Source organism: Pseudophryne corroboree, chromosome 3 (assembly GCF_028390025.1).
Source record: "Pseudophryne corroboree isolate aPseCor3 chromosome 3, aPseCor3.hap2, whole genome shotgun sequence".
Lineage (NCBI taxonomy): Eukaryota > Metazoa > Chordata > Amphibia > Anura > Myobatrachidae > Pseudophryne > Pseudophryne corroboree.
In genome coordinates, this window is record NC_086446.1 from 706,744,473 (window position 1) to 706,770,602 (window position 26,130).

Here is a 26,130-nt window from a genome sequence, read left to right on the forward strand (position 1 = left end):
TGAGGCTATATGGATGTATTTAACCCCTGCCAGATCTCACAAACTCCGGGAGAAGAGCCCGCCGTTTTAGGGGGCGGGGCCTATTCTCCTCAGCACACGGCGCCATTTTCCTGCTCAGCTCTGCTGTGAGGAAGGCTCCCAGGCTCTCCCCTGCACTGCACTACAGAAACAGGGTTAAAACAGAGAGGGGGGGCACTTATTTGGCGATATGATTACATATGTGAAAATGCTATAAGGGAAAACACTTGTATAAGGGGTTGTCCCTGTATAATTATAGCGTTTTTGGTGTGTGCTGGCAAACTCTCCCTCTGTCTCCCCAAAGGGCTAGTGGGGTCCTGTCCTCTATCAGAGCATTCCCTGTGGGTGTGCTGTGTGTCGGTACGTGTGTGTCGACATGTAGGAGGACGATGTTGGTGAGGAGGCGGAGCAAATTGCCTGTATTGGTGATGTCACTCTCTAGGGAGTCGACACCGGAATGGATGGCTTATTTAGGAATTACGTGATAATGTCAACACGATGCAAGGTCGGTTGACGACATGAGACGGCCGGCAAACAAATTAGTACCTGTCCAGGCGTCTCAGACACCGTCAGGGGCTTGTAAAAACGCCCATTTACCTCAGTTGGTCGACACAGACACAGACACGGACACTGACTTCAGTGTCGACGGTGAAGAAACAAACGTATTTTCCTTTAGGGCCACACGTTACAAGTTAAGGGCAATGAAGGAGGTGTTACATATTTCTGATACTACAAGTACCACAAATAAGGGTATTATGTAGGGTGGGAATAATCTACTTGTAGTTTTTCCTGAATCAGATAAATTAAAGTGTGTGATGATACGTGGGTTTCCTCCGATAGAAAATTATTGGAGGTATACCCTTTCCCGCCAGAAGTGAGGGCGAGTTGGGAAACACACCTTAGGGTGGATAAGGCGCTCACACGCTTATAACAACAAGTTAGCTCCAGAGGGAGTCGGAACACAGGTCTCACCCTGGGGTTCGTCCCGGAGCCGTGCCGCCGACCCCCCTTGCAGATGCCGAAGTTGAAGAGGTCCAGAGGTCCGGAAACAGGCGGCAGAAGACTTTCAGTCTTCATAAGGTAGCGCACAGCACTGCAGCTGTGCGCCATTGTTGTCAGCACACTTCATACCAGCGGTCACTGAGGGTGCAGGGCGCTGGGGGGGCGCCCTGGGCAGCAATGTATTATACCTTTTTTATGGCTAAAATACATCACATATAGCCCTTGAGGCTATATGGATGTATTTAACCCCTGCCAGATCTCACAAACTCCGGGAGAAGAGCCCGCCGTTTTAGGGGGCGGGGCCTATTCTCCTCAGCACACGGCGCCATTTTCCTGCTCAGCTCTGCTGTGAGGAAGGCTCCCAGGCTCTCCCCTGCACTGCACTACAGAAACAGGGTTAAAACAGAGAGGGGGGGCACTTATTTGGCGATATGATTACATATGTGAAAATGCTATAAGGGAAAACACTTGTATAAGGGGTTGTCCCTGTATAATTATAGCGTTTTTGGTGTGTGCTGGCAAACTCTCCCTCTGTCTCCCCAAAGGGCTAGTGGGGTCCTGTCCTCTATCAGATCTGCCAGATCTCACAAACTCCGGGAGAAGAGCCCGCCGTTTTAGGGGGCGGGGCCTATTCTCCTCAGCACACGGCGCCATTTTCCTGCTCAGCTCTGCTGTGAGGAAGGCTCCCAGGCTCTCCCCTGCACTGCACTACAGAAACAGGGTTAAAACAGAGAGGGGGGGCACTTATTTGGCGATATGATTACATATGTGAAAATGCTATAAGGGAAAACACTTGTATAAGGGGTTGTCCCTGTATAATTATAGCGTTTTTGGTGTGTGCTGGCAAACTCTCCCTCTGTCTCCCCAAAGGGCTAGTGGGGTCCTGTCCTCTATCAGAGCATTCCCTGTGGGTGTGCTGTGTGTCGGTACGTGTGTGTCGACATGTAGGAGGACGATGTTGGTGAGGAGGCGGAGCAAATTGCCTGTATTGGTGATGTCACTCTCTAGGGAGTCGACACCGGAATGGATGGCTTATTTAGGAATTACGTGATAATGTCAACACGATGCAAGGTCGGTTGACGACATGAGACGGCCGGCAAACAAATTAGTACCTGTCCAGGCGTCTCAGACACCGTCAGGGGCTTGTAAAAACGCCCATTTACCTCAGTTGGTCGACACAGACACAGACACGGACACTGACTTCAGTGTCGACGGTGAAGAAACAAACGTATTTTCCTTTAGGGCCACACGTTACAAGTTAAGGGCAATGAAGGAGGTGTTACATATTTCTGATACTACAAGTACCACAAATAAGGGTATTATGTAGGGTGGGAATAATCTACTTGTAGTTTTTCCTGAATCAGATAAATTAAAGTGTGTGATGATACGTGGGTTTCCTCCGATAGAAAATTATTGGAGGTATACCCTTTCCCGCCAGAAGTGAGGGCGAGTTGGGAAACACACCTTAGGGTGGATAAGGCGCTCACACGCTTATAACAACAAGTTAGCTCCAGAGGGAGTCGGAACACAGGTCTCACCCTGGGGTTCGTCCCGGAGCCGTGCCGCCGACCCCCCTTGCAGATGCCGAAGTTGAAGAGGTCCAGAGGTCCGGAAACAGGCGGCAGAAGACTTTCAGTCTTCATAAGGTAGCGCACAGCACTGCAGCTGTGCGCCATTGTTGTCAGCACACTTCATACCAGCGGTCACTGAGGGTGCAGGGCGCTGGGGGGGCGCCCTGGGCAGCAATGTATTATACCTTTTTTATGGCTAAAATACATCACATATAGCCCTTGAGGCTATATGGATGTATTTAACCCCTGCCAGATCTCACAAACTCCGGGAGAAGAGCCCGCCGTTTTAGGGGGCGGGGCCTATTCTCCTCAGCACACGGCGCCATTTTCCTGCTCAGCTCTGCTGTGAGGAAGGCTCCCAGGCTCTCCCCTGCACTGCACTACAGAAACAGGGTTAAAACAGAGAGGGGGGGCACTTATTTGGCGATATGATTACATATGTGAAAATGCTATAAGGGAAAACACTTGTATAAGGGGTTGTCCCTGTATAATTATAGCGTTTTTGGTGTGTGCTGGCAAACTCTCCCTCTGTCTCCCCAAAGGGCTAGTGGGGTCCTGTCCTCTATCAGAGCATTCCCTGTGGGTGTGCTGTGTGTCGGTACGTGTGTGTCGACATGTAGGAGGACGATGTTGGTGAGGAGGCGGAGCAAATTGCCTGTATTGGTGATGTCACTCTCTAGGGAGTCGACACCGGAATGGATGGCTTATTTAGGAATTACGTGATAATGTCAACACGATGCAAGGTCGGTTGACGACATGAGACGGCCGGCAAACAAATTAGTACCTGTCCAGGCGTCTCAGACACCGTCAGGGGCTTGTAAAAACGCCCATTTACCTCAGTTGGTCGACACAGACACAGACACGGACACTGACTTCAGTGTCGACGGTGAAGAAACAAACGTATTTTCCTTTAGGGCCACACGTTACAAGTTAAGGGCAATGAAGGAGGTGTTACATATTTCTGATACTACAAGTACCACAAATAAGGGTATTATGTAGGGTGGGAATAATCTACTTGTAGTTTTTCCTGAATCAGATAAATTAAAGTGTGTGATGATACGTGGGTTTCCTCCGATAGAAAATTATTGGAGGTATACCCTTTCCCGCCAGAAGTGAGGGCGAGTTGGGAAACACACCTTAGGGTGGATAAGGCGCTCACACGCTTATAACAACAAGTGGCGTTATCGTCTCCAGATACGGCCGCCCTCAAGGAGCCAGCTGATAGGAAGCTGAAAAATATCCTAAGAAGTATATACACACATACTGGTGTTATACTACGACCAGCAATCGCCTCAGCCTGGATGTGCAGCGCTGGGGGGGCTTGGTCGGATTTCCTGACTGAAAATATTGATACCCTTGACAGGAACAATATTTTATTGACTATAGAGCATTTTAAGGATGCATTTCTATATATGCGAGATGCGCAGAGGGATATTTGCATTCTGGCATCAAGAGTAGATGTGATGTCCATATCTGCCAGACGATGTTTATAGACACGACAGTGGTCAGGTGATGCAGATTCCAGACGGCACATGGAAGTATTGCCGTATAAAGGGGCGGTCCATCGGACCTGGTGGCCATGGCAACAGCTGGAAAATCCACTTTTGTTACCCCAAGTCACATCTCAGCAGAAAAGGACACAGTCTTTTCAGTCTCAGTCCTTTCGTACCCATAAAGGCAGGCGGGCAAAAGGCCAGTCATATCTGCCCAGGGTTAGAGGAAAGGGAAGAAGACTGCAGCAGGCAGCCCATTCCCAGGAACTGAAGTCCTTCACAGCTTCTGCCAAGTCCGCAGCATGACGCTGGGGCCATACAAGCGGACTCAGGTGCGGTGGGGGGTCATCTCAAGAGTTTCAGCACGCAGTGGGCTCACTCGCAAGTGGACTCCTGGATCCTACACGTAGTATCCCAGGTGTACATTGGAAATTCGAGACGTCTTCCCCTCACAAGTTCCTGAAGTCTGCTTTACCAACGTCTCCCTCCGACAGGGAGGCAGTATTGGAAAAAAATTCACAGGCTGTATTCCCAGCACGTGATAATCAAAGTACCCCTCCTACAACAAGGGAAGGGGTATTATTCGACACTATATTGTGGTACTGAAGCCAAACGGCTCGGTGAGATCTAAAAGATTTGAACAATTACATACAAGTGTTCAAATCAAGATGGAGTCACTCAGAGCAGTGATAGCAAACCAGGACGATATGGTGTCACTGGATATCAGGGACGCTTACCTACAAGTCCAAATTTTGCCCTTCTCACCAAGGGTATCTCAGGTTTGTGGTACAGAACTGTCACTATCAGTTCAGACGCTGCCGTTTGGATTGTCCACGGCACCCCGGGTCTTTACCAAGGTAATGGCCGAAATGATGATTCTTCCTAAAAGAAATATGGACGCTTTCCTGATAAGGGCAAGGTCCAGAGAACAGTTGGCGGTCGGAGTAGCACTATCTCAAGTAGTTCTACGACAGCACGAGTGGATTCTAAATATTCCAAAATCGCAGTTTTTTCCGACGACACGTCTAATGTTCCTAGGGATGATTCTGGACACAGTCCAGAAAAGGATGTTTTCTCCCGGAGAAGAAAGCCAGGGAGTTATCCGAGCTAGTCAGGAACCTCCTAAAACCAGGAAAAGTATCAGTGCATCATTGCACAAGGGTCCTGTGAAAAATGGTGGTTTCTTACAAAGCGATCCCATTCGGTAGATTTCACGCAAGAACCTTTCAGTGGGATCTGCTGGGAAAATGGTCCGGATCGCATCTTCAGATGCATCAGCGGATAACCCTGTCTCCAAGGACAAGGGTGTTTTTTTTTTTCTGCGGTGGCTGCAGAGTGCTCATCTATGAAAGGGCCGCAGATTCGGCATTCAGGACTGGGTCCTGGTGACCACGGATGCCAGCCTGAGTGGCTGGGGAGCAGTCACACAAGGAAAAAATTTCCAGGGAGTGTGATCAAGTCTGGAGACTTCTCTCCACATAAATATACTGGAGCTAAGGGCAATTTACAAGGCTCTAAGCTTAGCAAGACCTCTGCTTCAAGGTCAGCCGGTATTGATCCAGTGGGACAACATCACGGCAGTCGCCCACGAAAACAGACAGGGCGGCACAAGAAGCAGGAGGGAAATGGCAGAAATTGCAAGGATTCTTCGCTGGGCGAAAAATCATGTGATAACACTCTCAGCAGTGTTAATTCCGGGAGTGGAAAACTGGGAAGCAGACTTCCTCAGCATAACCTCCACCCGGGAGAGTGGGGACTTCAGCGGGAAGTCTTCCACATGATTGTAAACCGTTGGGAAAAACCAAAGGTGGACAAGATGGCGTCCCGCCTGAACAAAAAACTAGACAGATATTGCGCCAGGTCAAGGGACCCTCAGGCAATAGCGGTGGACGCTCTGGTAACACTGTGGGTGTACCAGTCAGGGTATGTGTTCCCTCCTATGCATCTCATACCAAAAGTACTGAGAATCATAAGAAGGAGATGAGTAAGAACGATACTCGTGGTTCCGGATGGGTCAAGAAGGACTGGGTACCCGGAACTTCAAGAGATGCTCACGGAAGAACCGTGGCCTCTACCTTTAAGAAAGGACCTGCTCCAGCAGGGGCCTTGTCTGTTCCAAGACTTACCGCGGCTGCGTTTGACGGCATGGCAGTTGAACGCCGGATCCTGAAAGGGCATTCCAGATGAAGTCATCCCTACCCTGGTCGAAGCCAGGAAGGATGTAACCGCAAAACATTTTCACCGCATTTGGCGAAAATATGTTGCGTGGTGTGAGGCCAAGAAGGTCCATACAGAGGAATTCCAACTGGGTCGTTTCCTACATTTCCTGAAAACAGGACTGTCTATGGGCCTAAAATTAGGGTCCATTAAGGTTCAAATTTCGACCCTGTCAAATTTCTTCCAGAAAGAACTGGCTTCAGTGCCTGAAGTTCAGACGTTTGTAAAAGGGGTACTGCATATACAGCCTCCTTTTGTGCCCCCAGTGGCACCTTGGGATCTCAATGTTGTTTTGAGTTTCCTAAAGTCACATTGGTTTTATCACTGACCTGGTTTGGGAGTGTTGTGGACTCGGGGCTTCTTCCGATGACCGGGAAGAGGAACCGCCACTGGGTCGCAGTAGGGATGGCCGGATGTAGGTCTTCCTCATGCAGGACTACGTCGGCAGGCGGGAGGCACAGAGGAGTTCTTGACGGTCTCCTGTAAGACAAGACTCGTAGAAATACTGAAGGCTGGGGTACTGAGATATTAGAGGTACCGTGATGTCGGAGGCTCCGCGGTATTGGGGTTCTGAGGTGCTGGGAGTACAGGGCGTGCTAGGAGGCCCCTGGAGGTACGGAGATGCTTGGAGGCACGAGGTGCTTGGAGGCACGGAGGTGCTTGGAGGCACGGAGGTGCTTGGAGGCACGGAGGTGCTTGGAGGCACGAGGTGCTTGGAGGCACGGAGGTGCTTGAAGGCACGAGGGTACTTGGAGGCACGGAGGTACTTGGAGGCACGGAGGTGCTTGGAGGCACGAGGTGCTTGGAGGCACGGAGGTGCTTGGAGGCACGGAGGTGCTTGGAGGCACGGAGGTGCTTGGAGGCACGAGGTGCTTGGAGGCACGGGGTGCTTGGAGGCACGGAGGTGCTTGGAGGCACGGAGGTGCTTGGAGGCACGGAGGTGCTTGGAGGCACAGGATGCTTGGAGGCACGGAGGTGCTTGGAGGCACGGGATGCTTGGAGGCACAGGATGCTTGGAGGCACAGGACGAGGGAGCTCTGGAATCACAGCTTCCGAAGGAGAAACGAAGATACTCAGGCACCGGATCTCTGCCTGGTATCCGCTTTTAAACTCCCCGCCCCAGCCTGATTGACGGAGCAGGCAGGTGACGTCAGACCTGCTCCGCCTGCTTGCCCTCACTTGCGATGGCGGCGTCCCTGCTTCCGGGAAGCCGCCGGGGAGCAGCGCCGACCCGCCACTGAATCCGGAGACCGCCAGGGGGAACGAGGCGCCGGGCAGACCAGACCACCCGTAGGGACAAGCGCGGCCGCCGCGGCCGCTGCAGGTTTGTAACAGTACCCCCTCCTCCAGGAGTGGCCCCTGGACACTTCCCGGGCTTAGTCGGATGTTTGGAGTGGAAGATCCGAATCAGACGAGGAGCCATTACTTCAGTAGCTCCAATCCAACTTCTTTCCTCAGGACCGTAACCCTTCCAGTCCACCAAGTACTGTAATTTTTTATGAAGATAACGGGAGTCAAGAATAGCTTTGATTTCAAACTCTGCTCCGGCTTCTGCCACTACTGACGTTGACCTAGGGAGTGCTGAGTGGAACCGATTCAGAACGAGGGGACGGAGTAGAGAAACATGAAAGGCGTTAGGTACTCGAAGATGGGCAGGCAAACCCAGTTTACAGACCACAGGATTTAAGACTTTTAGCACAGGGTAGGGCCCGATGAACCTTGGAGCGAATTTCATGGTAGGCACCCTCAGCCGGAGGTTCCGTGTGGACAGCCATACCCTGTCCCCAACTTTATATTGAGGTGCAGCTCGCCGTTTCTTATCTGCGAAGAACTTGTACCGAGCCGAAACCTGCTTAAGATTGGCATGAACCTTCCTCCAAATTTGTCCAAAGTGTCGTAGAGTGGATACTACAGCAGGAACCTCTACTAACGGAAGGCTTGGAAATTCCGGAACACGGGGATGGAACCCGTAATTGACGAAAAATGGTGATTCCCCAGTGGAAGAATGAAACAAATGGTTGTGGGCAAACTCCGCCCAAGGCAGCAACTCCACCCAATTGTCCTGTGAAGGAGAGAGGTACAGACGAAGAAAAGTCTCTAGATCCTGATTGACACGTTCCGTTTGTCCATTTGTTTGGGGATGATAAGCAGACGAAAACTTAAGTTTGATTTGCAGAGTCGAACAAAGGGCTTTCCAAAACCTGGCGGTGAACTGTACTCCTCGGTCAGAAACAATCTCTTGTGGCAACCCATGCAAACGAAAATGTTCTCGGATAAACAGTAGTGCCAGTTTCGGTGCTGTTGGAAGACCAGTCAAGGGCACGAAGTGTGCCATCTTCGAAAAACGGTCAACGATAACCCAAACGGTGTTGAAACCTTTGGAACAGGGCAGGTCAGTGACGAAGTCCATGGAAATGTGAGTCCAGGGTCTCACAGGGATAGGCAGAGGACGAAGTAACCCTGCAGGAGGCAAACGAGGAGATTTGTGTTGTGTACATTGGGGACAGGAATTAACGCAATCTTGTACATCCTTCCTCATGGTGTTCCACCAGTAAGATCTTTGCAGAAACTTGTACATCTTCTGAGCGCCGGGATGACCGGAAAACTTGGAGTTATGGACCCACAGTAGTATCCTTGAGCGGAATCTAGCTGGTACGGACATTCTTCCAGGAGGAGGAGCTGGAGTAGTTAAAGCAACAGAGACAGAAACTGGATTCAGAATTAAACCCCGCTCCGGAGGTTCATCCTCGTCAGAGGAAACTTGTGAACGAGAAAGTGCATCTGCTTTAATATTGAGACTCCCGGCCCGGTACTTGATAATGAACGAGAATCGGGAAAAGAAAAGTGCCCATCTTGCCTGGCGAGGATTCAAGCACTGTGCGGATTTGATGTACAGCAAATTCTTGTGATCTGTGTAGATAGTAAACACGTGTTTAGCCCCTTCCAGAAGATATCTCCATTCTTCCAAGGCAGACTTGATTGCCAAGAGTTCCTGGTCTCCAATAGTGTAGTTCCGTTCGGCCGGAGAGAACTTACGAGAATGGAAGCCACACGGATGTAGTTTCTTATCAGAGGAATACTGGGAGAGAACAGCCCCAACTCCGACTGAAGACGCATCAACTTCTAAGAAGAAGGGTTCATCGAAATCTGGTTGTTTGAGAACTGGAGCCGTCATGAAGGCTAATTTTAAACGAGAAAAAGCTAAAATGGCTTCCGGGGACCACAGACTAGGATTGGAACCCTTCCTCGTCAGGGCAGTAATGGGCGCAACAATGGTGGAGAAACCCTTAATGAATTTCCTGTAGTAGTTCGCAAAGCCCAGGAATCTTTGTATTGCTTTCAGGGAAAGAGGTTGAGTCCAGTCACGAATGGCAGATAACTTTTCCGGATCCATGCGAAGCTCCGTCCCCGAGATGACATAACCGAGGAACGGAATAGATGTTACTTCAAAGGTACACTTGGAGAGCTTGGCGTAGAGATGATTCTCTCGTAAACGGTGTAGTACTTCTTTGACTTGTAACCTGTGTTCGACAAGATTCTTGGAAAAAATCAATATGTCGTCCAAATATACCACAACGCTCTGATACAGCATATCACGAAAGATTTCATTGACGAATCCCTGGAAAACCGCGGGAGCATTACTAAGACCAAATGGCATCACCAAGTATTCGTAATGCCCATCTCGGGTATTAAAGGCAGTCTTCCATTCATCCCCCTCTCGGATGCGTATAAGATTATAAGCTCCTCTCAAGTCGAGTTTGGAAAAAATGCGGGCCCCACGAACCCTATCAAATAACTCTGTGATTAGTGGCAAAGGGTACTTATTCTTAATAGTAATGTCATTTAGGCCGCGGTAGTCGATGCATGGTCTCAACCCTCCGTCTTTTTTCTTCACAAAAAAGAAGCCTGCACCAGCAGGGGAGGAAGAGGGGCGAATGAATCCTTTGAGCAGATTGGACTTAATATACTCCGACATGGCTTGGGTCTCAGGAAGAGACAGAGGATATGTGCGACCACGGGGTGGCGTCTTCCCTGGGACAAGGTCAATAGAGCAGTCCCAAGGCCTGTGAGGTGGTAATAGGTCCGCAGCTTGTTCCGAAAACACGTCCTTGTACCCTTGATATGCCTCCGGAATGTGCTCTTCATCCGTCTTGGAAGTGACACGGAGCGGACAGACAGGAGTAAGACAATTAGTGTGACAAAAGGAACTCCAGGACAGAATTTGTGACGACTTCCAGTCGATGTGGGGATTATGACTTTTGAGCCAAGGTATTCCAAGAACCAGATCATGGGACATTTCTGGGATTACCAAGAGTTCCAAATCTTCCTGATGTAGAGCCCCGACCTGCAGCTTAACTGGCCCCGTGCGCCACCTTATAAGACCTTTGGCAATTCTAGTCCCATTGATAGCCGTCAGTGAGATTGGCCGCTCGATAGGCCGTAACTTCAAACCCAAACTTTGGGCACAGATGGAAGAAACGAAGTTCCCCGCAGCTCCGGAGTCCAATAGGGCTTCACAAGACTTGGAGACTGAGTTGGAGACTAGAGTTACTGGAAGCAAACAGTCCGAAGTTGGAGAAGCTTTTGTCGCAACTCCCAGCTTGACTCCTCCGGAACAAGCTAGGACTGCCCGTTTCCCGGACGGACTTTACAAGATTTAAGAAAATGATCTGCGGCTCCACAGTAAAGGCAGAGTTTACCCTCACGACGACGCTGTCGTTCTTCTGGAGACAGTCGGGAGCGGTTAATTTGCATGGGCTCATCTGAGCTAGGTGAGGCCACCGGCCTAGGAGTAGGATTCCGGAGCCTGGGACGATCTGAATGGCTACGTTCTCTTCCACGCTCTTGCATCCGAAGATCCACCTTGACGCACAGAGAAATCAAATCTTCTAATGGATCCGGCAGATCTCTAGTAACCAGCTCATCTTTCAGCCGGTCGGAAAGACCGTTCCAGAAGGCAGCTCTCAGGGCGTCATTATTCCAGCGTAGTTCGGAAGCAATGGTCTGGAAATGAACCACATACTGGCCCACGGAACGGGCGCCTTGCCGAACATGGAGCAAATCGGAAGAAGCCGTGGTCATTCTGCCGGGTTCGTCGAAAATCCTTCGAAAGGACGAGATGAAGTTGGTATAGTTGGAAACCATGGGATCGGACCGTTCCCATAGTGGAGACACCCAATCCAAAGCAGAACCTTCCAATAAAGAAATGATATATGCTACCTTGGACCGGTCTGTAGGAAAGTTGTGTGCAAGTAGCTCGAAATGTACCTCGCATTGGTTCAAGAAACCGCGGCAATTTTTGGGATTCCCATTATAGCGGGACGGAGTAGGCAACTGAAGACGTGGAGTGATACCAGCCGATGGTTGAACATTACTGGCAACGACAACTGGTGCGACCACTGGAGCAGGAGCCGGAATTACTGAGGCCAGAGACGCCTGGATCTGATCCAGACGTCCGGACAACTGCTGGAGGTACTGCATCACCTGGCCTTGCGCCGCCTCCTGACTTTGTACTCGGGAAGCCAGGTTCTGGATGGCACTCGAGTCCGTGTTCCGAATCCCCGAGTCCATTAGGCCTGAGTATACTATCACTGACCTGGTTTGGGAGTGTTGTGGACTCGGGGCTTCTTCCGATGACCGGGAAGAGGAACCGCCACTGGGTCGCAGTAGGGATGGCCGGATGTAGGTCTTCCTCATGCAGGACTACGTCGGCAGGCGGGAGGCACAGAGGAGTTCTTGACGGTCTCCTGTAAGACAAGACTCGTAGAAATACTGAAGGCTGGGGTACTGAGATATTAGAGGTACCGTGATGTCGGAGGCTCCGCGGTATTGGGGTTCTGAGGTGCTGGGAGTACAGGGCGTGCTAGGAGGCCCCTGGAGGTACGGAGATGCTTGGAGGCACGAGGTGCTTGGAGGCACGGAGGTGCTTGGAGGCACGGAGGTGCTTGGAGGCACGGAGGTGCTTGGAGGCACGAGGTGCTTGGAGGCACGGAGGTGCTTGAAGGCACGAGGGTACTTGGAGGCACGGAGGTACTTGGAGGCACGGAGGTGCTTGGAGGCACGAGGTGCTTGGAGGCACGGAGGTGCTTGGAGGCACGGAGGTGCTTGGAGGCACGAGGTGCTTGGAGGCACGGGGTGCTTGGAGGCACGGAGGTGCTTGGAGGCACGGAGGTGCTTGGAGGCACGGAGGTGCTTGGAGGCACAGGATGCTTGGAGGCACGGAGGTGCTTGGAGGCACGGGATGCTTGGAGGCACAGGATGCTTGGAGGCACAGGACGAGGGAGCTCTGGAATCACAGCTTCCGAAGGAGAAACGAAGATACTCAGGCACCGGATCTCTGCCTGGTATCCGCTTTTAAACTCCCCGCCCCAGCCTGATTGACGGAGCAGGCAGGTGACGTCAGACCTGCTCCGCCTGCTTGCCCTCACTTGCGATGGCGGCGTCCCTGCTTCCGGGAAGCCGCCGGGGAGCAGCGCCGACCCGCCACTGAATCCGGAGACCGCCAGGGGGAACGAGGCGCCGGGCAGACCAGACCACCCGTAGGGACAAGCGCGGCCGCCGCGGCCGCTGCAGGTTTGTAACAGGTTTGATCCACTCACCACTGTGGACTTAAAATATTTCACATGGAAGGTGAAGATTCTATTAGCCCTGGCTTCAGCCAGGCGTGTGTCAAAATGGGCGGCTTTATCATATAAAAGCCCTTACTTAATTTTTCATTCTGACAGGGCAGAATTGAGGACTCGTCCTCAATTTCTCCTTAAGGTGTTTTCTGTTTTTCACATGAACCAACCTATTGTGGTACCTGCGGCTACTAGGGACTTGGAGGACTCCAAGTTACTTGACGTTGTCAGGGCCCTGAAAATATATGTTTCCAGGACGACTGGAGTCAGAAAATCTGACTCGCTGTTTAGCCTGTATGCACCCAACAAGATGGGTGCTCCTGCTTCTAAGCAGACGATTGCTCGCTGGATTTGTAGTACAATTCAGCTTGCACATTCTGTGGCAGGCTTGCCACAGCCAAAATCAGAAAAAAGCCCATTCCACAAGGAAGTGGGCTCATCTTGGGCGACTGCCTGAGGGGTCTCGGCTTTACAACTTTGCTGTGCATTTATGTTAGGGTCTCCTGCCCTGTGCTGCCACGTCGTCATGGCAACCGGGAGACAAGTGCTAGTGGTGTAACCTGAGCGCAGCTGATACTCCGGTTCGGGTCTTTTGCTGTGCAGTGGTTATAGGCTCTGTGCACGGCAGGGGATCCGGTGCTGGTTTTTGTGCTCACAGTCTGTGAGGTCTGAGTGGGGCGTGGACAGCACCTGCTTTATAAGGCCTCTTTTCAGGGTAAGCAGATGCTGCTGAATCTTTGTTGGTTAGTCAGTTCATGAAAGTTAGCCAGTACTGTGTAGCTTTGTATTTGTTTGTTGCTTACTGCAAATAGGCCTGGGGATTTGGTATTACACTCTGCCAATCCAGACCTAGCAGTAAGACTGGAGTCAGTCGTTTAGCTTGCTGGGGTTCTGTTACTACTCTGTGAACTTAGCAAGTTTGCGGCTGTATTCTAAGACTTGCCTGTCTAATCCTGTCTCACTGTGCTAGGTGTCAGGGGTCAGTTTAGTGGCAGTAAGCTAAAACCTGTGCACTGCAAGTGAGAATTAGGATTGTGGAGATTCTCCTTGTGTCTATCATTCCATCTCTGACCAAGGAGTTTACTGCCACACCCGTTGGTAACCCTTTAGGGTTTTGCTGTTGCCCTTAGCAACAGCATTTCGGGTTCTCTACGTATTAAAACACAACATCTTGCTTTTCCATCTGAGCAGTTCTAATACAAGGGAGATACCCAGTTCCTTAGCCTCTGGGCTTCTCTGTTCACTTTGTGTGTATTTTGTTACCCTATCACCTTCTGTGTACATTGTCATATCCCCCAGTTTGTCTGTGAGTCCATCTGTTTTGCATAACAGTTCAAACACCAGTACATTCCTGCAGACACTGGAGTGCATAACAGTTCTGACACCAGTACTTTCCTGCAGGCACTGGTGTGCATAACAATTTACTTGGTCAGGGGCAAACACGTTTGCTAAATTCTACAAATTTGATACCCTGGCTGAGGAGGACATGGAGTCTCTCATTCGGTGCTGCAGGGTCATCCGCACTCTCCCGCCCGTTTGAGAGCTTTGGTATAATCCCCATGGTCCTGACGGAGTCCCCAGCATCCACTTAGGACGTTAGAGAAAATAAGAATTTACTTACCGATAATTCTATTTCTCGTAGTCCGTAGTGGATGCTGGGCGCCCATCCCAAGTGCGGATTGTCTGCAATACTTGTACATAGTTATTGTTACAAAAAATCGGGTTGTTGTTGTTGTGAGCCGTCTGTTCAGAGGCTCCTACGTTTGTCATACTGTTAACTGGGTTCAGATCACAAGTTGTACGGTGTGATTGGTGTGGCTGGTATGAGTCTTACCCGGGATTCAATATCCTTCCTTATTGTGTACGCTCGTCTGGGCACAGTATCCTAACTGAGGCTTGGAGGAGGGTCATAGGGGGAGGAGCCAGTGCACACCACCTGATCCTAAAGCTTTATTTTTGTGCCCTGTCTCCTGCGGAGCCGCTAATCCCCATGGTCCTGACGGAGTCCCCAGCATCCACTACGGACTACGAGAAATAGAATTATCGGTAAGTAAATTCTTATTATTAACAAATGGCAACCTTTTACATACGCACAAGTCTCAGCATGTTCAGGGATATTCTTTTGCTATATCTAAACAAGGGGAACAGACACATATTTTACATTTCGCTACCAGTCATGGGAAGTTAGTGTAATATCAATCACTTGGTTGATATATTTCCATTTTCTGTTCAGCTGTCTTATGCTTTTCTAATACAAGGAGCTGCATCAATAAAATGCTATGAAATAAGATCACTTACATTGCAGACCACGTGATGCTCCAGCAGTGAGATAACGACGTAGGCTGTATTTGCAACTATATTTTTTGCCTATAAAGAAATGGAAAAAACTGACTGATCTCTGACCGATATTCAAATAATAACTTTGTATCAAATAATAACTGTATGTTATAATGGTATGTGGCATAATCTCAACTGGAGGGCACTATAATGTGGCATCATTTAACCAGCTATTTGTAATGTGATGTAATATAAACTGGAAGGCACTATAAAGTTACATAATATGAACTGGGGTATTATAATCTAGAACAATATGAACTGAAGGCATGACAGTGTGGCATAATCTGATCAGGGAGCACTAAAATGTGGTATAATATGAACTGGGGACACTGTATACCATAATGTTAATGGGGCGCATGTTATATAATGTGTACTGGCAGCGTAACAATGTGACATAAGGTAAACTAGGGAACTATTATGGTTCATAAAATAAACTAGGTCACAACTATGAGGCATAACATTAATTATGGCACTACTGTGGTTCTGAAAGAACTAGGGCACTATTATGGGGCAAAAAATTAACAACTCATAATGGTGTCTCTCTAGAAGCACTGGGACAGGGCCATCTACAAAATGTTGCTACGCCCAGGGATGTGCGGTGAGGTAAATGGCTGAGGAAGCTTCCAGAGCCGGATTTACAAACAATATATGAGCCCAAGGATCCATGTGGACATTATACAAAGGTGCAGCAGTATATACTGCTGGAAATGTGGTGAGTTTTGATCAGATATGTGCGGACAAGGTAGGCAGGAGAGGCACTGCCTAACCTGCCATAGACATTTTACTCCAGGGTATGACCCTATTACAATAATACAAAGAAGATATTTTTAATATATTCTCTGTATTTTTCTTCTTCTTTATATAGTCAAAACTCTGGCATATAAATTAGTATGACAGTAAAGGATCCACCTCACCAGCCTCATTTCACCGCACATCACTGGCTACGCCCCTGACTATAATAGCATAAAATCTAAATATGGCTATAGGTTACTCTAGTTTTGTTACACTGTTTGTAAATAAGAACATACCATGTATATATATTTTAAGTCTTTCTAACGCATTTGCAATAGTGTGCTTATGGTTTAATATTCTTTTTTTCTTATTACAACGGGCATCATTGTATATTATCTAGTTCTTTAATAGGGCCAACTGCCAGTAATAAAATCGACATCAGAACATTGTGGATTGTGCTCATGTTTTCATGCAATCAGAATCCCAGTGAAAAATGTAATAGATCCGTACATACCTTTAGATCATTATTAAAGTAATGAACCGATTCGTTAAAACAACCATTTGGTAACTGTTTATTCTGTAGCCATGTCACAGCTTGCTGGATGATGGTCTGATCTATGGGGATGAAGTCCTGAGCATTGCTAAGAGTCTTTAATACTAACGCTGTGATCCTGCAACAGGGTTTAAAAATACTGGTTAGTAGCAGTCAAATAAATCCATCATGAATCATGATATCCTAAACAGGTGATAGATCAAGAGTAAACTTGTAATATATTTTTAAATAAAAAAATCTCTGTAATATATGTAATATGTATAGCTGCTATGTAGAAGGAAGAGTAAAAGTAGATAATATTTTTGATGCACATGAAAAGGTTTTAATTTTTTTCTATGGGCAGGATGTATCAAGCATCACATTTTGCATATGATATATCCCGCCTCTTACTGCATGCATAGAAGTGCATGCGCACAGCGTCTATTCACCGCTGCTCTGCAAGGTGAATTAATCAGATAAGAAGTTAATGATGGTTGCGTGCTAGTTGAGTGGTGGAAGCTGATCACAATTCATCGCTTTTCTATCTTATTCATCTACAATTTGTTTAAAGCACAGGTGTTCCTGAAATTTTATTTAAAGTTTACAAACTTAGAGATTTGTTAAAGTCCAAGCCACATATCAAAGCTCATTATATTAACATGCCATATTTGAAACTGTACTCTCAATATTAACAATTTACAACTGGAGACCACTTTCACTGTTTGAGATAGTGGTATTTCAGGGCAGCCCATTTATTTTTATTACATAGGGCCTAATTAAGACCTGGTCACAGCAGCAAATTTGTTAATGGGCAAAGTCATGTGCACTGCAGGGGGGGGGGGGCAAATATAACATGTGCAGAGAAAGTTAGATTTGGGTGGGGTGTGTTCAAACTGAAATCTAAATTGCAGTGTAAAAATAAATAGGAAATTTGGGATAATGGAGAAAGGGGAAAAAAATCTTCTGCACTATTACAAATGCTTTATACTGTAATTGGTTATGGAGCCCCATTTGTTAGTATGGACAAATAGTCATTCAGTACAGGTGGGGGTGCTGCCCTAGACAACTTATATTGTAAGATACTGAAGGATAAGAAAGAAAAAAGAGTTGTCTTTTTTGTTGGCGCACTAGAAGATAAAAAAAATAAAAAAATAACTTTTATTGTTTACTATTAAAGTCAACTGGTAAGTGATATAACAGACATACAAGTGATAATGTGAAAAAATAATAACATTAAAGTGAAATTTAAAAACGTGCTATGTTGTCCTGTTTCTGTATCTTCAGAGGTTCTACAGATATTATATTGTTGTATGTTCCAATGTAACACAATAAATTACAATATCCAGTTCCTGTGTCTCAGATTTGTTTTGATCCTTCTTTGCGCATACAATCCAGACTGCTAACAGTGTAATGGATTTCAGTATTCAGTTCCTGTGTCTCAATTGTGGTTTAATCCTTCTTTACACATGCAATCCGGGCTGCTATAGTGCATATAAAACACACCACACAAATTGCGTAACAATAAATTTTGATGTTTTGTACTAAGTGAGAATGATACTCCTCTCATGTATTTTACAATTTCAATATCACATAGCATACACACAGTTGGAATAGATGGATGGCTATATAATATGAAACTATCTAATCATCAGCTATAGAGACTTCACTGTCACTCAGCTGTTATAAATCACATCTGCTGTGCAGATTATAAATCGCAGTATCCATGGGCCACTGTTGTTCTCTGATTATACCGTTATAGGTTTCTATTAATCACTCAGTCATCTTATCCATTGATTGAAATCCTTAATATTCCATGTGTAATATAATATGTAGAAGAAATGCATAATTCTATAATCCAACTGTGTGTATGCTATGTGATATTGAAATTGTAAAATACCTGAGAGGAGTATCAGTCTCACTTAGTACAAAACATCGAAATTTATTGTTACTCAATTTGTGTGGTGTGTTTTATATGCACTATAGCAGCCCGGATTGCATGTGTAAAGAAGGATTAAAACTAGTGATGAGCGGGTTCGGTTTCTCGGAATCCGAACCCCCCCGAACTTCACCCATTTTACACGGGTCCGAGGCATACTTGGATCCTCCCGCCTTGCTCGGTTAACCCGCGCGCGCCCGAACGTCATCTTCCGCTGTCGGATTCTCGCGAGATTCGTATTCTATATAAGGAGCCGCGCGTCGCCGCCATTTTTCACTCGTGCATTGGAGATGATAGTGAGAGGACGTGACTGGCGTCCTCTCAGTTTCTGTGTTCAGTGTGCTGCAAATATCTGAGCTCAGTGTGCTGCAAATATCTGTGCTCAGTGTGCTGCAAATATCTGTGCTCAGTGTGCTGCAAATATCTACGTTCTCTGCCTGAAAAACGCTCCATATCTGTGCTCAGTGTGCTGCAAATATCTGTGCTCAGTGTGCCTTATTGTGGGGACTGGGGACCACCAGTATTATATAGGAGGAGGACAGTGCAGTTTTGCTGACCAGTGACCAGTGACCACCAGTATTATACGTTCTCTGCCTGAAAAACGCTCCATATCTGTGCTGCATTGTAGTATATAGTAGGAGTACAGTGCATAATTTTGCTGACCACCAGTATATAATATATAGCAGTACGGTACAGTAGGCCACTGCTCTACCTACCTCTGTGTCGTCAAGTATACTATCCATCCATACCTGTGGTGCATTTAAGTTGTGCGCAGTATATATAGTAGGAGTACAGTGCATAATTTTGCTGAACACCAGTATATAATATATATATCAGTACGGTACAGTAGGCCACTGCTCTACCTACCTCTGTGTCGTCAAATATACTATCCATCCATACCTGTGGTGCATTTAAGTTGTGCACAGTATATATAGTAGGAGTACAGTGCATAATTTTGCTGACCAAAAGTATATAATATATAGCAGTACGGTACAGTAGGCCACTGCTCTACCTACCTCTGTGTCATCAAGTATACTATCCATCCATACCTGTGGTGCATTTAAGTTGTGCGCAGTATATATAAAGTAGTAGGACAGTGCATAATTTTGCTGACCACCAATATATAATATATAGCAGTACGGTACAGTAGGCCACTGCTCTAGCTACCTCTGTGTCGTCAAGTATACTATCCATCCATACCTGTGGTGCATTTAAGTTGTGCGCAGTATATATATAGTAGTAGGACAGTGCATAATTTTGCTGACCACCAGTATATAATATATATCAGTACGGTACAGTAGGCGACTGCTCTACCTACCTCTGTGTCGTCAAATATACTATCCATCCATACCTGTGGTGCATTTAAGATGTGCACAGTATATATAGTAGGAGTAGAGTGCATAATTTTGCTGACCACCAGTATATAATATATAGCAGTACGGTACAGTAGGCCACTGCTCTACCTGCCTCTGTGTCGTCAAGTATACTATCCATCCATACCTGTGGTGCATTTAAGTTGTGCGCAGTATATATAAAGTAGTAGGACAGTGCATAATTTTGCTGACCACCAATATATAATATATAGCAGTACGGTACAGTAGGCCACTGCTCTAGCTACCTCTGTGTCGTCAAGTATACTATCCATCCATACCTGTGGTGCATTTAAGTTGTGCGCACTATATATATAGTAGTAGGACAGTGCATAATTTTGCTGACCACCAGTATATAATATATAGCAGTACGGTACAGTAGGCCATTGCTATTGATATATTACTGGCATATAATTCCACACATTAAAAAATGGAGAACAAAAATGTGGAGGGTAAAATAGGGAAAGATCAAGATCCACTTCCACCTCATGCTGGAGCTGCTGCCACTAGTCATGGCCGAGACGATGAAATGCCATCAACGTCGTCTGCCAAGGCCGATGCCCAATGTCATAGTAGAGAGCATGTAAAATAAAAAAAAACAAAAGTTCAGTAAAATGACCCAAAAATCAAAATTAAAAGTGTCTGAGGAGAAGCGTAAACTTGCCAATATGCCATTTACGACACGGAGTGGCAAGGAACGGCTGAGGCCCTGTCCTATGTTCATGGCTAGTGGTTCAGCTTCACATGAGGATAGAAGCACTCATCCTCTCACTAGAAAAATGAAAAGACTTAAGCTGGCAAAAGCACAGCAAAGAACTGTGCGTTCTTCTAAATCACAAATCCCCAAGGAGAGTCCAATTGTGTCGGTTGCGATGCCTGACCTTCCCAACACTGGACAGGGAGAGGTGGCGCCTTCCACCATTTGCACGCCCCCTGCAAGTGCTGGAAGTAGCACCCGCAGTCCAGTTCCTGATAGTCAAATTGAAGATGTCACTGCTGAAGTACACCAGGATGAAGATATGGGTGTTGCTGGCGCTGGGGAGGAAATTGACAAGGAGGAGTCTGATGGTGAGGTGGTTTGTTTAAGTCAGGCACCCGGGGAGACACCTGTTGTCCGTGGGATGAATATGGCCATTGACATGCCTGGTCAAATTACAAAAAAAAAATCACCACTTCGGTGTGGAATTATTTCAACAGAAATGCGGACAACTGGTGTCAAGCCATGTGTTGCCTTTGTCACGCTGTAATAAGTAGGGGTAAGGACTAGAGATGAGCGGGTTCGGTTTCTTTGAATCCGAACCCGCACGAACTTCACTTTTTTTTTCACGGGTCCGAGCGACTCGGATCTTCCCGCCTTGCTCGGTTAACCCGAGCGCGCCCGAACGTCATCATGACGCTGTCGGATTCTCGCGAGACTCGGATTCTATATAAGGAGCCGCGCGTCGCCGCCATTTTCACACGTGCATTGAGATTGATAGGGAGAGGACGTGGCTAGCGTCCTCTCCATTTAGATTAGATTTAGAAGAGAGAGAGAGAGAGAGATTGCTGTGATACTGTAGATTAGAAGAGAGTGCAGACAGAGTTTAGTGACTGACGACCACAGTGACCAGTGACCACCAGAGACAGTGCAGTTGTTTGTTTTATTTAATATATCCGTTCTCTGCCTGAAAAAAACGATACACAGTCACACAGTGACTCAGTCTGTGTGCACTGCTCAGCCCAGTGTGCTGCACATCAATGTATTGTATATAAAGCTTATAATTGTGGGGGAGACTGGGGAGCACTGCAGGTTGTTATAGCAGGAGCCAGGAGTACATGATAAATAATATTATATTAAAATTAAACAGTGCACACTTTTGCTGCAGGAGTGCCACTGCCAGTGTGACTAGTGGTGACCAGTGCCTGACCACCAGTATATTAGTAGTATTGTATACTATCTCTTTATCAACCAGTCTATATTAGCAGCAGACACAGTACAGTGCGGTAGTTCACGGCTGTGGCTACCTCTGTGTCGGCACTCGGCAGGCAGTCCGTCCATCCATAATTGTATTATAATATATACCACCTAACCGTGGTTTTTTTTTCATTCTTTATACCGTCGTCATACTAGTTGTTACGAGTATACTACTATCTCTTTATCAACCAGTGTACAGTGCGGTAGTTCACGGCTGTGGCTACCTCTGTGTCGGCACTCGGCAGGCAGTCCGTCCAACCATAATTGTATTATAATATATACCACCTAACCGTGGTTTTTTTTTCATTCTTTATACCGTCGTCATACTAGTTGTTACGAGTATACTACTATCTCTTTATCAACCAGTGTACAGTGCGGTAGTTCACGGCTGTGGCTACCTCTGTGTCGGCACTCGGCAGGCAGTCCGTCCAACCATAATTGTATTATATACCACCTAACCGTGGTTTTTTTTTCATTCTTTATACCGTCGTCATACTAGTTGTTACGAGTATACTACTATCTCTTTATCAACCAGTGTACAGTGCGGTAGTTCACGGCTGTGGCTACCTCTGTGTCGGCACTCGGCAGGCAGTCCGTCCAACCATAATTGTATTATATACCACCTAACCGTGGTTTTTTTTTCATTCTTTATACCGTCGTCATACTAGTTGTTACGAGTATACTACTATCTCTTTATCAACCAGTGTACAGTGCGGTAGTTCACGGCTGTGGCTACCTCTGTGTCGGCACTCGGCAGGCAGTCCGTCCATCCATAATTGTATTATATACCACCTAACCGTGGTTTTTTTATACCACCTAACCGTGGCAGTCCGTCCATAATTGTATACTAGTATCCAATCCATCCATCTCCATTGTTTACCTGAGGTGCCTTTTAGTTCTGCCTATAAAATATGGAGAACAAAAAAGTTGAGGTTCCAAAATTAGGGAAAGATCAAGATCCACTTCCACCTCGTGCTGAAGCTGCTGCCACTAGTCATGGCCGAGACGATGAAATGCCAGCAACGTCGTCTGCCAAGGCCGATGCCCAATGTCATAGTACAGAGCATGTCAAATCCAAAACACCAAATATCAGAAAAAAAAGGACTCCAAAACCTAAAATAAAATTGTCGGAGGAGAAGCGTAAACTTGCCAATATGCCATTTACCACACGGAGTGGCAAGGAACGGCTGAGGCCCTGGCCTATGTTCATGGCTAGTGGTTCAGCTTCACATGAGGATGGAAGCACTCAGCCTCTCGCTAGAAAACTGAAAAGACTCAAGCTGGCAAAAGCACCGCAAAGAACTGTGCGTTCTTTGAAATCCCAAATCCACAAGGAGAGTCCAATTGTGTCGGTTGCGATGCCTGACCTTCCCAACACTGGACGTGAAGAGCATGCGCCTTCCACCATTTGCACGCCCCCTGCAAGTGCTGGAAGGAGCACCCGCAGTCCAGTTCCTGATAGTCAGATTGAAGATGTCAGTGTTGAAGTACACCAGGATGAGGAGGATATGGGTGTTGCTGGCGCTGGGGAGGAAATTGACCAGGAGGATTCTGATGGTGAGGTGGTTTGTTTAAGTCAGGCACCCGGGGAGACACCTGTTGTCCGTGGGAGGAATATGGCCGTTGACATGCCAGGTGAAAATACCAAAAAAATCAGCTCTTCGGTGTGGAGGTATTTCACCAGAAATGCGGACAACAGGTGTCAAGCCGTGTGTTCCCTTTGTCAAGCTGTAATAAGTAGGGGTAAGGACGTTAACCACCTCGGAACATCCTCCCTTATACGTCACCTGCAGCGCATTCATAATAAGTCAGTGACAAGTTCAAAAACTTTGGGTGACAGCGGAAGCAGTCCACTGACCAGTAAATCCCTTCCTCTTGTAACCAAGCTCACGCAAACCACCCCACCAACTCCCTCAGTGTCAATTTCCTCCTTCCCCAGGAATGCCAATAGTCCTGCAGGCCATGTCACTGGCAAGTCTGACGAGTCCTCTCCTGCCTGGGATTCCTCCGATGCATCCTTGCGTGTAACGCCTACTGCTGCTGGCGCTGCTGTTGTTGCCGCTGGGAGTCGATGGTCATCCCAGAGGGGAAGTCGTAAGCCCACTTGTACTACTTCCAGTAAGCAATTGACTGTTCAACAGTCCTTTGCGAGGAAGATGAAATATCACAGCAGTCATCCTACTGCAAAGCGGATAACTGAGTCCTTGACAACTATGTTGGTGTTAGACGTGCGTCCGGTATCCGCCGTTAGTTCACAGGGAACTAGACAATTTATTGAGGCAGTGTGCCCCCGTTACCAAATACCATCTAGGTTCCACTTCTCTAGGCAGGCGATACCGAGAATGTACACGGACGTCAGAAAAAGACTCACCAGTCTCCTAAAAAATGCAGTTGTACCCAATGTCCACTTAACCACGGACATGTGGACAAGTGGAGCAGGGCAGGGTCAGGACTATATGACTGTGACAGCCCACTGGGTAGATGTATGGACTCCCGCCGCAAGAACAGCAGCGGCGGCACCAGTAGCAGCATCTCGCAAACGCCAACTCTTTCCTAGGCAGGCTACGCTTTGTATCACCGCTTTCCAGAATACGCACACAGCTGAAAACCTCTTACGGCAACTGAGGAAGATCATCGCGGAATGGCTTACCCCAATTGGACTCTCCTGTGGATTTGTGGCATCGGACAACGCCAGCAATATTGTGTGTGCATTAAATATGGGCAAATTCCAGCACGTCCCATGTTTTGCACATACCTTGAATTTGGTGGTGCAGAATTTTTTTAAAAACGACAGGGGCGTGCAAGAGATGCTGTCGGTGGCCAGAAAAATTGCGGGACACTTTCGGCGTACAGGCACCACGTACAGAAGACTGGAGCACCACCAAAAACTACTGAACCTGCCCTGCCATCATCTGAAGCAAGAAGTGGTAACGAGGTGGAATTCAACCCTCTATATGCTTCAGAGGTTGGAGGAGCAGCAAAAGGCCATTCAAGCCTATACAATTGAGCACGATATAGGAGATGGAATGCACCTGTCTCAAGTGCAGTGGAGAATGATTTCAACGTTGTGCAAGGTTCTGATGCCCTTTGAACTTGCCACACGTGAAGTCAGTTCAGACACTGCCAGCCTGAGTCAGGTCATTCCCCTCATCAGGCTTTTGCAGAAGAAGCTGGAGGCATTGAAGAAGGAGCTAAAAGGGAGCGATTCCGCTAGGCATGTGGGACTTGTGGATGCAGCCCTTAATTCGCTTAACAAGGATTCACGGGTGGTCAATCTGTTGAAATCAGAGCACTACATTTTGGCCACCGTGCTCGATCCTAGATTTAAAGCCTACCTTGGATCTCTCTTTCCGGCAGACACAGGTCTGCTGGGGTTGAAAGACCTGCTGGTGACAAAATTGTCAAGTCAAGCGGAACGCGACCTGTCAACATCTCCTCCTTCACATTCTCCCGCAACTGGGGGTGCGAGGAAAAGGCTCAGAATTCCGAGCCCACCCGCTGGCGGTGATGCAGGGCAGTCTGGAGCGACTGCTGATGCTGACATCTGGTCCGGACTGAAGGACCTGACAACGATTACGGACATGTCGTCTACTGTCACTGCATATGATTCTCTCAACATTGATAGAATGGTGGAGGATTATATGAGTGACCGCATCCAAGTAGGCACGTCACACAGTCCGTACTTATACTGGCAGGAAAAAGAGGCAATTTGGAGGCCCTTGCACAAACTGGCTTTATCCTACCTAAGTTGCCCTCCCACAAGTGTGTACTCCGAAAGAGTGTTTAGTGCCGCCGCTCACCTTGTCAGCAATCGGCGTACGAGGTTACATCCAGAAAATGTGGAGAAGATGATGTTCATTAAAATGAATTATAATCAATTCCTCCGCGGAGACATTGACCAGCAGCAATTGCCTCCACAAAGTACACAGGGAGCTGAGATGGTGGATTCCAGTGGGGACGAATTGATAATCTGTGAGGAGGGGGATGTACACGGTGATATATCGGAGGGTGAAGATGAGGTGGACATCTTGCCTCTGTAGAGCCAGTTTGTGCAAGGAGAGATTAATTGCTTCTTTTTTGGGGGGGGTCCAAACCAACCCGTCATATCAGTCACAGTCGTGTGGCAGACCCTGTCACTGAAATGATGGGTTGGTTAAAGTGTGCATGTCCTGTTTTGTTTATACAACATAAGGGTGGGTGGGAGGGCCCAAGGATAATTCCATCTTGCACCTCTTTTTTCTTTTCTTTTTCTTTGCATCATGTGCTGATTGGGGAGGGTTTTTTGGAAGGGACATCCTGCGTGACACTGCAGTGCCACTCCTAGATGGGCCCGGTGTTTGTGTCGGCC

General features: G+C 47.5%; 1 protein-coding gene across 1 annotated transcript in view; it reads right to left on the reverse strand.

Moving 5' to 3' along the window:
• Nucleotides 1-26,130, reverse strand: part of LOC135056656 (alpha-2-macroglobulin-like) — a 213,897-nt gene that overhangs the window by 33,348 nt on the left and 154,419 nt on the right. Inside the window, exons 26-27 of the mRNA XM_063962102.1 lie at nucleotides 16,505-16,661; nucleotides 15,220-15,288 (exon numbers count right to left, since the gene is read on the reverse strand). Coding sequence (XP_063818172.1) covers nucleotides 15,220-15,288; nucleotides 16,505-16,661 — 226 coding nt within the window. The remainder of the gene's footprint in view (nucleotides 1-15,219; nucleotides 15,289-16,504; nucleotides 16,662-26,130) is intronic.